General features: G+C 42.0%; 1 protein-coding gene across 2 annotated transcripts in view; it reads left to right on the forward strand.

Moving 5' to 3' along the window:
- The window catches only part of brsk2a (BR serine/threonine kinase 2a), a 241652-nt gene that overhangs the window by 126261 nt on the left and 99882 nt on the right, over nt 1-15509 (forward strand). For both annotated transcript variants that reach the window (XM_036575781.1, XM_036575780.1), the window contains exon 2: nt 5976-6070. In XM_036575781.1, the coding sequence (XP_036431674.1) occupies nt 5976-6070 (95 nt within the window). The remainder of the gene's footprint in view (nt 1-5975; nt 6071-15509) is intronic.

Here is a 15509-nt window from a genome sequence, read left to right on the forward strand (position 1 = left end):
AAATTTGAAAATATAAAGGAGCTTAATAAACACCATCAAACACAAATGTTCACTTTCTGCACCATAACTGTGTGTGTGTTTGTTTGGAGTCTAGAGTGTTCTCCCCCTTTCATACTGTTCTAGAATATTCTTCATCATTCACGGTGTTCTAGAATGTTCTCCTCCTGTCCACACTGTTTTAGAATGGGGGGAGGTTCTTCCACATTTGCATTGTTCTAGAATGTTATCCTTCATTCACATTGCTGTCCAATGGTCTTCCATTCACACTGTTCTAGAATGTTCTTCCCCTTTCACAGGTTCTTCTCTACACTTGTTCATTTGCTTCTTTCTCTTAAGCAGCTGCCAGCATTAGAGTGTGGGAGTTATTGGGTCGCTGTGTTCTGGCCTTATGAGCTTAAAAATTGGTTCAGATCATTCATGGGTTACATGCATATATGAGAAGAATGGATCTTCTCAAAAGTGAAATCTAACTCCTTGTGTCAGAGATTAAGGAGGGTGTTTCATTTGAGGCCTGAGGAGTGATACATCAGCCACCCCGTTCCCACCCTGCACACACAGAGCACAGTCTTCTAAGGATTACTCCTGCCATAGAGTCATTAATCATTGGCGATCTTGAAGGCTAAAGCCAGTACACCCATGTGAGCAGGGGTTGCCTCTGGATGAACTCCACAGCCGTGAGGAGCCAGTGCTTTGTCATTATTATGCTATTGCTGTGGACTGGAGGGCTTTTGGTGATATTGATTAGAGAGAGAATAGGAGTGAAGAAATGTGGAGTTGAAAGGCCTGTGGGGTGTCAGTGGAGTGGAGTGGAGTGATATGGTGAAGTCTGGAGAGTTTATCTGTTTCCTTATGAGAACTCTCAGGCACAGTCCCTTCTCCTCCCTCTCCCCATTTCTTCATCTTCTTCTTCTGATTCTTGTTCTTTTACTTTTTTCTTCTTGCTTTTCTTTGTGTTCTTAATCTTTTCTTCTTCTAGCTCCTCCTCTTCCTCCTCCTTCTCCTCCTCTCCTCTTTCTTTTTCTTTTGCTTTGTCTCATTATTGTTGTTCTTTTTTTTTATTTCTGTTCTTTGATTTCTTCAGTATCTCCTTCTCTGTCTTTCTTCTTATCATTCTACTTCTTTTTGTTCTTCTTGTTCATCTTTGCCTAAAAAAGAAAAATACAACAAAAAATGAAGAAAAATAACATCTTTTTCTTCAATTTTTGTTGTATTTCTCTTTCTTCTTCTTCATCATCTTCATATTCTTTGTTTTTGTCATCTTGTTCTTTTTCTTCTTCTTCTTCCAGTTCTGTTATTTTCTTCTTTTGTCCTCATCTTCAGCTTGTTTTTCTTCTTCTGTTTCTTCATCTTCTTCATTTTCTTCATTTTCTTCTTCTTCTTCTTCGTCTTCTTCATCATCTGCTTTTCCAGCTTGTTCTTTTTTGTTTTTGTCATTCTTCTCTTTTTTTCAAGTTATTTATCCTCTTTTCTTCTTCTTCATGATCTTTTTAGTCTTGTTGTTCTTCCTCTTGTTCTTCTTCTTCTTTAGGTTCTGTTATCTTCTTCATCTCTTTGTCTTTATCTTCATCTTGTTTTTCTTCTTTTTCTTCACCTTCTTAGTTTTTTCTTTTTCTTCTTCTCTTCTTATTCATCTGCTTTTCCAACTTGTTCTTTTTGTCATTCATCTCTTTTTGAGTTGTTTATCCTCTTTTCTTCTTCTTCTTCTTCATCTTCTTAGTCTTGTTGTTCTTCTTGTTGTTCTTCTTTTCTTCTTCTTCTGCTCCTCTTTACTTCATTTAAACTCTTTCTCTCCTAAACTGTTTGCTACAGCTGCCTACAGTACTTGCTCAGTAGCCTAATAAACTTCCTAGCATTCATTCATACCTTTGCTTTTACCCTCAGCAATTTACAGCCACTACAGAAGTGCCCTTTGTATTAATATGTCAGAGCCTCCTTTGGTCTAACAGTGGTGCTGGAGCCTCTCAGGGTTAAGAGCTTTGCTGAAGAACACAGCAGTGAGGTGGAGAGGGAGGGCAGGGCAGTCATCCTAGCAGCTTTCCTCACGCGCTCCAAATCCCTCACTAGCCTAAGGTTCTTAGCCCTGGTATTGTGTGCAGCAGGACTTTAGGCCAGTCTACTCTCAGCAGGAGAGAAGCAGTCTCAGACAGAGCAGTGATGCGCTCTGATTCCTCCATGCTGCTCCAATCCTCTTTACTTCCTCAGACAGAACAGTATAGTGTCTGAGAAAGGAGAGAAGATGGAAGGGTTAGGGTACTGTGCTAGGGTGGCACAATATAGTGTGAATCGTTATCGCAGTATTGGCCTGCAATTAAAAAATTAGCCTCTAACCAGTCATGAAATTGTTTATTGTGAGCTGTGAGCATCATGACTGTGAGAAGTTTCTGTGGATGATTTGACGAATCACGGCATTCTTGTAATCCAACAGATATAAATATTTTTGGTCAAATTAATGCAGGCCAGTGTTTACTGTCACATGTTTTGTATGTCATGGTGCTCTGCAGAGTAGTTGTCTAATAGTCATGTAGTGCTGATACTCAAAGAAGATACCAACACTTAAAGTCTACTATGCCAAGGTACTCTTTCATATTATGACTTCAATTTCAAAATTGTTTTCTTTTCCAGCGCAAATCCAGTTAGGAAAGTTAAAATGGCTGGGGCAGAGTAGAGAAAGTTAGTCATGTGTAGCACCCATTGCCTTCATCAGGGCACCCTGATAAAATTAAGGCAATTTTTAATTGTGGGCAGTTGTGGGCTGGAGATTAGGGAACCAGCCACGTGACCGGAAGGTCGCTGGTTTCATCCCCTCAGCCAACAGTATGTGACTGAAGTGCCCTTGAGCAAGGCACCTAACCCCCAACTGCTCCCCGGGTGCCATGGATAGGGCTGCCCAACACTCCGGGCAAGTGTGCTCATTGCCCCCTACTGTGTGTGTTCGCTAGTGTGGGTGTTTCACTGCATGGACGGGTTAAATGCGGAGATCTAATTCCTCTGTGTGCAAACAAAGTTGGCTAATGGTTCTGAATTCGAATTCATTAATTGGTCTTTTACACAGAGAAGGTAGTTAGCTGCTTAGTTAAGTGCTGCTGCTTAACTGCACCAGTTCAGGATTCATTTTGCTGCAGTTTAGTGTGCAGTCACTTTTTTGATTTTGCTTAGATTACATCATATTGTACTAATGTTCATGAAGAGTGAAGGAGGAGAAGCTGCGGTGGATACATAGTAGGATGCAGTTTCTCAGTAACTTTTACAGTGATACGTTTCTGTCAAGATTTACCTTAACCGGTAACACTACTGTGATGAATTTATAGAATTCTGTAATAATAAGTTACTTATTATACTCCTCATGACAAAAAATTTATGTAAACACATGTTTTAATTGAGCACACAGTCTCACTTTCATCCAGTGTATAAGCTCAGGACCAGAGCAGCAGTGTGGCTGCTCTGGTGGAATCCTCTACAGCACATTCATGCATTTTAGAGTAGTTTATTAGAGCCCAGACTGAATGACAGCCACGTTGCTCGTCCTGTGGAGACAAATGTTTATACCAGTGTTTTTCCCCCATTATGACATGTTAATTTATTTATTTATGGCATGCGCTGACCTCTGATCATCATATAAATGCTAATGGATCCTCTGCCCGAGCCCCACACCCCACGCACAGCGGCTCATGAAGCCATTACTATGCTTAATTATCTGTGGCTTGAGATGAACACTCTCTCTCTCTCTCTCTCTCTCCCTCCCTCTCTCTCTCTCTGTCTCTGTCTTTCTCTCTCTTTCGCTCTCTCTCTCTGTTTGTCTGTCTTTGTCTCTCTCTCTCTCTCTCTCTCTCTCTCTCTGTGTCTCTCTCATTATTGCTCTCACTTTCACTTACATTCTCGCTTTCTTTCTCTCTCACCTAATCTCTGTGTTTATCACTCTTTTTCTCTTGTTATCTTTCTTGTTCTCTCTCTTTCTCTCATTCTCTCTTTCTCTGTCATTCTTTCTTGTTCTCTCTTATCTCTCATTCTCTATTTCTCACTCTTTCTATCCTGTTATTGTCTCTGCTTCTCTCTCTCTCTCCTCTCTCTCACCCTCTCTCTCTCCCTCTCTCTCTCTGTCTCTTCCTTATTCAAGCACCATATTTTCTTTCCTCATCAAGAAACCAAACACATGTTCCGGCGTGTGTTGCATGCGTGTGTTGCATGCGTGTGTGTATGTGTGTGGTGTGTGTGTTATTGTGTTTGCTGGGTACTGTGTACGTCTCTTCATCCTCTATTGCTGTGAATTGCAGCACTTTCTTCTCCCGGCTGTCTTTTTTTCCCCTCCTTTTCCCCCAATACATGTGCGTGTCTGAGGTAATTATAGAGATATGAAATATTCATTATCTGGTGTAGCACAGGCGTTGAACTCTCCCTCTGCCCGCTGATTCAAGCGCTGTGGGCCGTGCGTACCGAACAACACTGCCAGAGTCTTTTTGCAGTGGCTTTCACCTCTTCTGAAAATGCTTGCTCACCAGCTGCTGGGAGAGTGCGGCGCTTTCAGGATAAAGATTTTAGTCTGGAAAGTCCTTGGGCTTATCGTGGGCTCAGTGAGGGGAGTATGTGCGTGGGATGTTCGAGCTGTCATAAAGCCTAAAGTGAAACATTTACTAGTCTGATCTGGAGCTGTCACTGTTGATTATATCAGTAATCAATAGGGGTGGAACCATACATGCATTTTTGGGTTTGATTCTCACATCAAGACTCACTTAGATTTTTAGTGGTTTATGTGTTAAAAATTCTACAGAGCACTAAATACATATACATAGAGATTTGGGACTAAAAACTTTGAAAGTACATTTACGGCATTTGACAGACACTTTTATGCAGAGTGACTTATAACGTGATCATTTTACACAGGTAGGCAAAGGCAGTGTTAGGAGTCTTGCCCAAGGACTCTTACTGGTATAGTCTAGGGTGCTCACCCAGGCAGGGGATTGAACCCCAGTCTACAGCATAGAAGGCAGAGGTGTTACCCACTACACTATACCCACATCGGCATGTCCTTGTGCACAAATATGATGTGTAATAAAACTATAAACTAGATTACAGTACAGAAATAGATGGGATGCACCCAGATGACTGGTTCTCATCACTAACAGTGGTTTCCACAAATGACTGTTGGAAAGACCAAGTGACCTATTGGTGAAACACACTTTTGAACATTCTTTTTTTTGCAGAACTGTATTGAAATCATTACATCCTCAGTAAACGTGTAAACAACTGATCATTTTGACAGTTTTGATTATTTTAATAAAAGATCAAACAATAAAATTGAGCTTAACTGAAGAAAAACAAACCATGCATAGCCTTTCGAATATTTTGTCAAAAAATGAACAAAACAAAAAAACTATCCTTTACAAAGACACAATGTATACACATAAAAAAATGATGTGACAAAATGTATGTAAATAAGTTTGCCTGTTCGGTTCTATATTGTGTACTGTAAGAGAGACCAATAAAAGATTTTAAAATATGCATTATCATGCAAATTCTTAACTTACCACTACAGATTAATCGAGGTCAATTTTATTCGATTAACTGAGTAATTGAGTTTAATTGATTAATCCTGACAGTCCTAGTGGGAACTCCGAACGCTGCAGCTGCTTGTTGGATGGCCTTTGAGAGCTGCTAGTGTTTGTGCGGGAGATATGCACAGCGTAATATCTATTAGCTCTGGCACTTATCTGCCCTCTATATGTCTTCTGAAGCATAGCTTTCACAGCTCTGAGTTGCCGGGGGAAACGCTGCTGTGGTTTAGTGTGTAATGTTCACGTGGCTCAGGAGATACTCATGTTTGATGGTGAAGAAGAGAATGAATTATAGGTGTTTTGCTGACTGTGGTTTGTATATGAAGTGTGAAAGCTGTACATTCTATGAAAATTCACATATTGCGAGTACCAGTTGTGTTTGTCATTTGTGAGTGAATTAATCCTGCTCTTGTTCTTGTTCCTCAGGTTTGGTGAAGCTCGGGGTGCACTGTGTCACATGTCAGAAAGTCGCCATAAAGATTGTCAACCGGGAGAAACTCAGCGAATCTGTTTTAATGAAGGTAAGGCTTTCAGAACTCACCCAGAAAAGGAAGAAGCCAATGTGTACATGGATAATGACCATCCAGCATGATGTGATTTTGTGTTCCATTAGATTGTGATTATGGAATTCAGTTTGAGGTTTTGGAGACACCCGAATGAACATTAGCTGGTGAATTATCGCCTGTCTTAGAGCAACAAAAACACAGACTCTGTATACACCGATCAGGAATAACATTATGACCACCTCCTTGTTTCTATGCTCATTGTCCATTTTATCAGCTCCACTTACTGTATAGGTGCACTTTGTAGTTCTACAGTTACAGACTGTAGTCCATCTGTTTCTCTGCATACTTTGTTAGCCCCCTTTTACCCTGTTCTTCAGTGGTCAGGACCCCCATAGACCCTCATAGAGCAGGTACTATTTGGGTGGTGGATCATTCTCAGCGCTGCAGTAACACTGACGTGGTGGTGGTGTGTTAGTGTGTGTTGCGCTGGTCTGAGTGGATCAGACACAGCAGTGCTGCTGGAGTTTTTCAACACCTCAGTGTCACTGCTGGACTAAGAATAGTCCACTAAACAAAAATATCTAGCCAACAATGTCCTGTGGGCAGCGTCCTGTGACCACTGATGAAGGACTAGAGGATAACACAAACTGTGCAGCAGCAGATGAGCTATCGTCTCTGACTTTACATCTACAAGGTGGACTGACAAGGTAGGAGTGTCTAATAGAGTGGACAGTGAGTGTTTAAAAACTCCAGCAGCTCTGCTTCCTCCAAGAAGCTGCTAACATGATGTCAGTTCCATTACTGGTAGTTCTGTTACATTAGCTGACACACATCCGTGTTGGCTTGCATCACACTCAGAGCGAGGCCAGTTGGATGCCCAGCTACAGATGACTATAGCATCACCAGAGATATAAAACTCACGCTCTTGGATGCTTGCGCCACTAGGGATCCCTGATAGCCTTGGATATAAATAGACTGTAACATAGACCTTAGTTTATGAATATCTAAGGTCTGAATGCTTAATTGTTTTTATTTATTTTTATTTTTTTTATTTTATTTTTTACTGTGGGACCACAGTTTGAACTATATACAGACATTACAGGCATTATACTCAAGAACCTTTTCCTTATGTGTTTGACTTACTGACTGCTTGTAGCTGCATTACACGTTAAACACAAGCAGATGCCTTAGAAATAATCCACTAGTTTGTGATCTTCATTCTCAGTGGAAAGGTAGTGCTGTTATTGTCTCTGCTTCTCTCTCTCTCTCTCTCTCTCTCTCTCTCTCTCTCTCTCTCTCTCTCTCAGCCTCTCTCTTGTCTTTCTCACTCACTCACACTCTCTCTCTCTTCCTCTCTTGCTCTCTATCAGTCTCTCTCCTAATCCCCCATTCCTGTCTCCTCTTCACTGGTCCTGAAGTGGGCAATAAAAAATGTGAATTTAGGAACATAAGAATGAAGAGGCTAAATTCATTGCATTATTTATCGCCTGTAAAATGAGACCCCTGCTGAAGCTTGGTCCATTATTAGCTCTCCTGATGGAAGCGGCCTTGGGATCGTAGGGAGTGAAATTGAGGACGCACTAACCTGATTAAGGATAATTGTCTTCCATGGGAGACATATAAATGATGAGTTTCTTCGTATTATTTGGTAATATGGGCTCGTCATGAGCTATTCCAGTGGCTTGTTTAAAAGTAGACTGCCATTTGATTGTTTATCAGTCATCCTTTGGCTCTTCCCTCTCCTTAAAAGGCCAAGAAAAAGAATTTGACTGTTTGTGCTAAAACATGCCACAGTTTAGTGTTTATCTGAGTGTTTATTTGTGTGCAAGGCATGGGAACACTTCCTGTGGGCCCACTTTTCCCTAGAACTGGGCTTGTGCTGATTCTGCTATTCTGATGTACGCAAGGCTCTTTCAGGAAAGACATTTAAGTAAATTTTAACTACATTGCGCTCATTTAAGCACATCTTAGTTAATGTTCTTGTGTTCACCACAAACCACAACTTCTACTATTAATACCATCGATAAATCCACAACGGCAGTTATAACTAACATTACTTATCAACCTAAATTATATGCAGAACTAAGTTAGTTATATCTAAATTACAGCCATACATGCTCAGTGTGCAGTGTTCAGTCTGTGTCAAGTTTTTGTTTGAATGGTTCCTCTTGCATGTAGGACTCTTTATTTTTGTGTTCAACATTGAAAGCATCAGCCTAAGCTGATTTTATATAACATATTCTAGGTAACTAGCCACAGTGTCGGGTAGGTAAAGCAAATCTGCTTATCAGATGTGAATAATAAGCTGCAGAAAAATTTAATCTGGGCCTGATTTAATGATAAATTGTAAATATGTGACAGGCTAAATTAAGCTGACTTCCTGTGGGCTGGTAGTTTGAGACCCCTGGGCTAAGCGTTGGCCTATCGTCATCAGATCTGCAGTTCAATATCTGGCGAGGCCACAGCTATCTGTGTCTGGTAGCCCAAGAGAGCATAACTGGTTTCGCTCTGTCTGGGTGGGTAGGGTGGCTTTCTCTCTCTCCCTTCACTCAGCGTAGGTGGCTGGTTTCACATATCTCTGAGAAAACACATGCTAGCTTTCACCCCAGCTTGGTAGCATTGCGTGATAAGGGGAGACCTAACTAGAGGGTGGAATTAGCCATGATTAAATTAAGTGGAAAAAAATAGATATGGAATGAGATTTGCATCTTTTACCCCTTTGAATGTACAGCCTCTAAGGCTTATTACACATGAAAAACAATGCAAAATGACTATCATTAAGTAATCATTAAGTTATAGGAGTGAGGAATTGAAGTCTAGACTTGCCAAAGAGTTAATGCAATCCTGGGGGGTTTCTTCATGAAAGCAATCAGTAAATGAAAGCATTGTTAACGTGTTGCCACAGTCACCACAGGTTGTTTGGAGCTGCATATGTTTTTCAGGCTGTGGTTGTGTGTGGTTTGGTCTGCGGCCTTGTAGCTTTCTGAGTAACACCACTGCACTCATGCAGTCCACGTCTGATTTCTCCTTAGGCATACAAGCAGTGTTGTTCATTTTGTATGTGCTACTGCGAAAATTGGTGGTGGTCAGAAAGAGGCATTTCAAGGCTTAATTTTTTGAGCTTAGATGTCGATATGCCAATTACACATGATGCAACTCTGTGCAAGGGTAGTATCAAAACTATGAATGTTCCAGAGCTAGGTTTACTGTCATTTCAGTGAACAATCAATAGTTTATCATGAACGTGATCAATTATATCACAATACGCTCTATTGAGGATATAGTATTATCAATACTGCAGGTTTCAGTGCAAAGAGAGCGTAAATAGTCCTGTTTAATTAGATTTAGTGCAGTGGAGTGTGTCAGCTGCTGAAAAATCATCACTTGATATTAAAGCACCATGGATTTACCAGTATTGGAAAATATCTCATAATTAAAGCACCTGTATTTAGTGGCTTGCTTTAGTGGACCTCTGGCATGACAAAAACTGTTATCTTCAGAGCGTTTAGTGGTTTCAAGCTCATATGCCAGGCTTTAAAGCTTATAATTGCCATTTGGTTAATTCTGTTACAGTGAAAGAAGCTAAAAGGCAAACCACTAAAATGCATTCAGATCTAACCTTTAGCAAAATGATAACATGACACAGCAAAAAAAATCGTTCAATGAAGAGAGCTGATGAAAATTAAAAAGCTCATTGTCAAGTCCCAGGGAAGCTCCACCCCCACATTAAAACAATATATGTATAAACAGTTAAGAAATGACAATTGAACTGACAGTCACTCACAGTTGACAACTGACAGTGATGTCTGTCAGTAAAGCACTGTTTAAACCTACAGTCCTGCATCATTTTTGGGTTTTGTTTTGTTTTCGGCCGGTGTTCCCTGCAATTAACTGAATATCTGTTCATGAACTAATTTATGAACTAATCATGAATCAAATTAGTCAAAATACACATCTCTAGTCAAATCCTTCATTATACATGGGCCTTGATTCCTAGTCTTATAGTCATTGCTTGCTTGGATCCATGTAGTTTAAGGCATGAAGGAACTTGACTACTTGCTCCAAAGCTTATAACAGTGACATTTTTATTGCATGAAGTTCCATAACAGGTCCTGGCAATGAAAAAGCTCATCAGATTGGGGATTGGACACTGAGACGGAAAGTTTGCTTTGAGTGGCTTGTGGATTGCTTCCAGCCTCTCCGTGGATTTGAAAAACTTGTTGATATTGAATTCAATATAGCCTAATTAGCGCTGAATGCGTCGGCTCCATGTGGTGTGGTTAAAACAAAGCCTGCATAAATGTTCCCATGCTGTTACACTCTCCCTGCCTGAGGCAGAGCATGTGGTCCAAATATGCTGCAGTTTGCTTAAGCCACTTTCTACCCTGCTTTTTCACTCCTCGTGTATAAACTGCATCCAAATGGCATGTATATGGATAGGTGTGAGTGTGGATCAGCAGCTCTGTGTTAGGCTGCAATGTGAGGTGCAATGAGTGGATCTTTGTGCGCCCCTGAAGATTTATGTAATGCTGAGAAATGAGACTGCACCCACCTCTGCCCCCCAGCTGTTTCTTCATGTTGTTCACACAGCGCTCGCTGAGCCAACCATGGCCAACCTGCACCCCTCACAGAGCTAATGAGCTGATCGGTGGTGTCTCTCAGCCCTCCTCCTGTACTACTGCTGTGAGGATAAACGCCCCCGGTGCAGCCCTACAAGCTGGCGGGAACTTCTAAAGACCTGTGCTGCTGGATCTGAATCACTAAAAGAAACAATGGAAGTTGAGTTCTGAATATGATGCTGGCTTTCAGAAGATGTGGTTCAGACTGCTTTATGAAACATGATTAAACGGCCTATATTCTACATGGGGTGTACAAAATAATGCAAATGCCACATGAAATACTCAGTCATTGGCTGTGTTCTTTGTAATTTACAATTACTGACAATGACTGTATCTTATCTCCTGCTGCACAGTTTATCACCCCTCTAATCCATCCATTAATGGAAAAGAACCACCATAAGACCACTGCTGACCATTTATTATTTGGTTTCTGGACCATTCTCAGCCCAGCAGTGACACTGGCCTGGTAGTATGTGATGCTTGTATGACTGTATTAAGCACGTTGGTGTTGCTGGGGTTATTGGCCAATCTTGTCTGATCATTTTTTCAACCTTGTTTTGTCCCTACAGTTTTTTTAAAAGGCCCATATCATGGTGAATTTCCCTTACTTATTTTAAATAAAAGAGATGATCTATTATGTAAAGACTGGTGAATGAAAGTTTAAAAACTCCCCAGTCCATGCAGTCCATGTTTAGAACTAAGTGAATACAAAAACAGCTTGTTTTGCATTCATTTTTCATTTACATATATCAGTATTAACACCACAATCATAAAAACAGCCTGCTTAATTAAAAGGACAAAGAGAGGATGGAAAATGGTCATGTAAAATTTAATTATGAATGTTTTTGGTATGAGGTTTAACCTCGGATTGAGGAGGAACAATGCAGATTCCATCCTGTCCGTGGAACAATGGACCAGCTTTTTACCCTTGTGCGGATTGTTGAGGGGGCATGGGAGTTTGCCAACCCAGTCTACATGTGCTGTGTGGACTGGGAGAAGGCTCACGACCGTGTTCCCTGAGATATTCTGTGGAACGTCCTCCCAGAGTATGGGGTGGCTGGGCCACTACTCCGGGCCATTCGGTCTCTGTATGCCCAGAGTGAAAGCTGAGCATTAAGTCAAGCTCATTCAGTGTGGATATTGGACTCTGCCAAGGTTGTATTTTGTCTCCACTCCTGTTCATGATATTCATAGACAGAGTGTCAAGGCATAGCCGAGGTCAGGAGGGCATTATTTGTGCCTGGAAGGTGGCATCTCTGCTTTTTGTGGATGATGTCCTTTGGCTCCATTGCATGAATGCCTCCAGGATGTGGTTTGCAGTGGCTACTATGCAGATCAGCACCTCCAAGTCTGAGTTCATGGTCCTCTCCTGGAAAAGGATGGCATGCCCCCTCCAGATAAGGGGAGATGACCTGTCCCAGGTGGAGGAGCTTAAGTATCTTGGGGTCTTGTTCACGAGTGATGGGAAGAGGGATGGTAAGATCGGCTGCAGGCTGGGACAGGCAGCGGCAGTAATGTGGTCCCTGTACCGGACTGTAGTGGTGAAGAGAGAGCTGAATCATAAGGCAAAGCTCTCTGTTTACCAGTTGGTCTACGTCCCCACCCTCACCTACGATCATGAGCTTTGGGTAATGACTGAAAGTATGAGATCATGGATACAAGGGAAAAAAAACAAAATGAGCTTTCTTTGGAGGGTGGCGGGCTACACCCTACTTGACAGTGAGAGGAACTGAGTCATCCGAGAGGAGCTCAAAATAAAGGCACTACTCCTCCACATAGAGAGGAGTCAGTTGAGGTAGTTTGGGCATCTGATTAGGACTGCCTCTTATTGGAGGTTTACCAGGCATGGCCGCCCAGGACGAGACCCCAAGATTGTCCCAGGACCCTCTGGAAGGATTATATCTCCAAGTTGCCCTGGAAGGGGCTCGGGATCTCTGGTTGAAGTTGCGGGGGACAGGGTCATCTGGGCTTCTCTGCGTTCCTTATTGCAACCATGGCCCTAGCTGGATTAAGTGGGTTAAGAAGAAGATGTTTTTGATACATAAATCCACACAAATGTCAAAAGTGGACCCAAAGGGAAGAAATAAATAACCAGAAAAATGTAGGATATGGGCCCTTTAAGACTGATGTCTGTAAATAACCTCTCTTCTGTTTGACTGCCTCTGTCACAAGTGACTTGCATTGTACCTTTGTTTAAAAGCAGTCCATGCTGAAATGAATGAAACAAACTGGACTGAAATCAGATGTTTGGATCCTTTGGAAGGCCACAATGATGCATTTTTAGTTTTGGAAGAAAGCCAATAACAGCACAACATATGCTCTTTTTCCCTACGTCTTCCACTCCAATAATTCTACTACAGATCATCTGCAATAACAACACTCCTTAACTCTTCAGTGCGAATGGACGTTCATATGAACGTTTCCATGATTTTGACCTCTCAACCATGATGAGTTCAAAAAAGGCTCTTTTTCCATGTATAGACTGTGTGGACTGGAAGTGTATGCTTTGTGTATGTATGTTTTGAAATTTTAACAGTGTTTACATGAAACCAAAAATGTGTGTTTTATGTTATGGGGCCTTTAACAATCTGCCATTGTTAGTAGCTTGTTTTTGTAAAGATTTTGAGCACTTCAAAGAGCAGCAGCCATAGACATTAGAAACAATGAATCACCAGGAAACCTAAATGTAATAATGGAAATGGACACTCATTAGAATCTCTGCGCTGCAGGTGGACGCACACGGCTCAGTGGTCAGGCCTGTCTGTGGAGGGCTTAGTGAGTGGGGCTTAACTGATTTCTTTCACTCTCATGTGGAAGGACAAAGAGCTGTCATGCTGTTTCCCCTTGACATTCTCATTGTCTCATTCTGCTGCCACTGAATATGAGCCTGTCGAGCACCTTGCCCCCCCCACCCAATCCCCACCCCTTCTTCCCTCCCGCCCTGCTCCACCCGTCTGCTCTCTGCTCTCCGGCCGCAAATGTCACCTTTTTAAATGCAAATGCAATACGGTGTGTCTGGCGTCACAGTTGCACGAGCAGCTCCGTGCTGAGGTGACACGACACCTCACGGGCTGCCAGAATGCCCACAACACACACTCACACCAGGGGACCTGTGCGGGGGTGGGGGGCTATGGTGGAATAGCCAGTGTAGTGTGAAAGCACATGTATACTAAGAGTGATTGGGGCATAATATAACGTTTGGCTGAATAGAATTTAGGGGGAAAAGATGGGAAAAGAGATGAGGTTTTGGTCACTTGATGAGTTTGGAACTGGACGAGTAACGTAGATGGTAGTGGTGTGGATGATGTGTGAGTGAAAAAGAGAGAGGGAGAGTGAGTGTGATTGAGTGTTGGAGTCTATAGGAGACGTGATGTGGTAAGAAGGTGGATCCTGAGGGAGTAGTTAGCATTTGTGAAACTCAACCCAGCTAGTGCTGTGACAGACACACACACAAGCAAATACAGTCCGGTTGACAGCAGATATCATTCCTGTCTTAGCGTGTGTGTGTGTGTGTGTGTGTGTGTGTGTGTGTGTGTATTCTCTGGTTTGCCTGTGCTAATGAAGGGGTCCATGCACAGACAGGTCATTCCCAGGCTGGCCTGCTGCTCTTCAGGTGCTTGTTCAGAGGCTGATTTCTTTATGCCCCAGACTTGATGAATATTCATTATCCATAGTGACTCTCTGCAGTTTCGAAAAGAGACCAGACAGCAACAAACAGACAGCGACAGAGGGAGGTGAGGGTGGAGTCTAGAAACTGATAGTCCATGAAAACAAAAACAACACAAAGTTGAAAGAAAGCTTATGTGTACAGTTGTATGCAAAAGTTTGGGCACCCCTAGCCCAATGAAATATTTAGTTGAATGAAAAGGAAGTAATAATTGTGACGTGCAAAAGTTTGGACACCCTTCCAGTTGTAAAGTCTAAGGCTTAATTGCCTTAATCGCTAGATAAATGAGCTTATTATTAATTTTTTTTAATGTTAATTGATGTGTTAGGACTGGTTAGGCAGGTCAAGAATTAGGAATTGTCAGCTGACTCTGTGAAACAATAAGGATGCTTTCTCCAAAATGTCTGATTGGCTGTCTGATGTACAATTTGCTATACTATATATCTGTTACTATATATCTGTTCTGTTTTAGAACAGCAGTGGAAGAGTAGGATATTCAGTTCACACATTTCTTTTTGCTTTACCCCAGTGTTAAGTCTTTGGCAGTTACTGGCCAGAAATGAATTGGATTTGTTTAAAGTACATCGCTTCGCTCCAAATCTTGCCTTTTACACGCGGCTGACTGCCACAAACTGGCGAACAAAGACACTTGGTTCAGGGTAGATGCTACTTTGTTGGAAGCTGCATGAGCTATGAAAGATTTTCATCTAGCATCAACAATGATTCGCTTCTCTCTCTTCTTGATTTCTCCTGATTAGGGAAGATTCCGTCACCAATGAAGCGTCCTCCTGCTCTATCTTTTTAAATCAGCTTCGGTTATCAGCTCTTGGTTGTGTTTGCGGTGTGGCTCGATTTCCTTGTGCAGTGGCGTGGCGAATGACAATCAAACGCAGTGGTGTTTCCTTAATCTAGTGTGTTGCAGGCCCGCGCAGTGTTAGTCAGTGCAGGGGAGTTGGATTAGATGCTGTCTGACGCCCTCAATCTCCCTGATCTCCCCTCTGGCTCGCCATCAGCCCTTATTGGTTTAAAGGCTCGGGCAACTAGCACTCAATAACACCCCCCACCAATGTCTGATTACCAGGCTGAGATAGAGAAGCCTGCTCCTTATTGCACTGCTTGTGGTTTAGTTCCGTTATTATTGTGTACGGGAGATCTATAGAAATCGAGG

Source organism: Colossoma macropomum, unplaced genomic scaffold (genome assembly GCF_904425465.1).
Source record: "Colossoma macropomum unplaced genomic scaffold, Colossoma_macropomum, whole genome shotgun sequence".
Taxonomy (NCBI): Eukaryota; Metazoa; Chordata; class Actinopteri; order Characiformes; family Serrasalmidae; genus Colossoma; species Colossoma macropomum.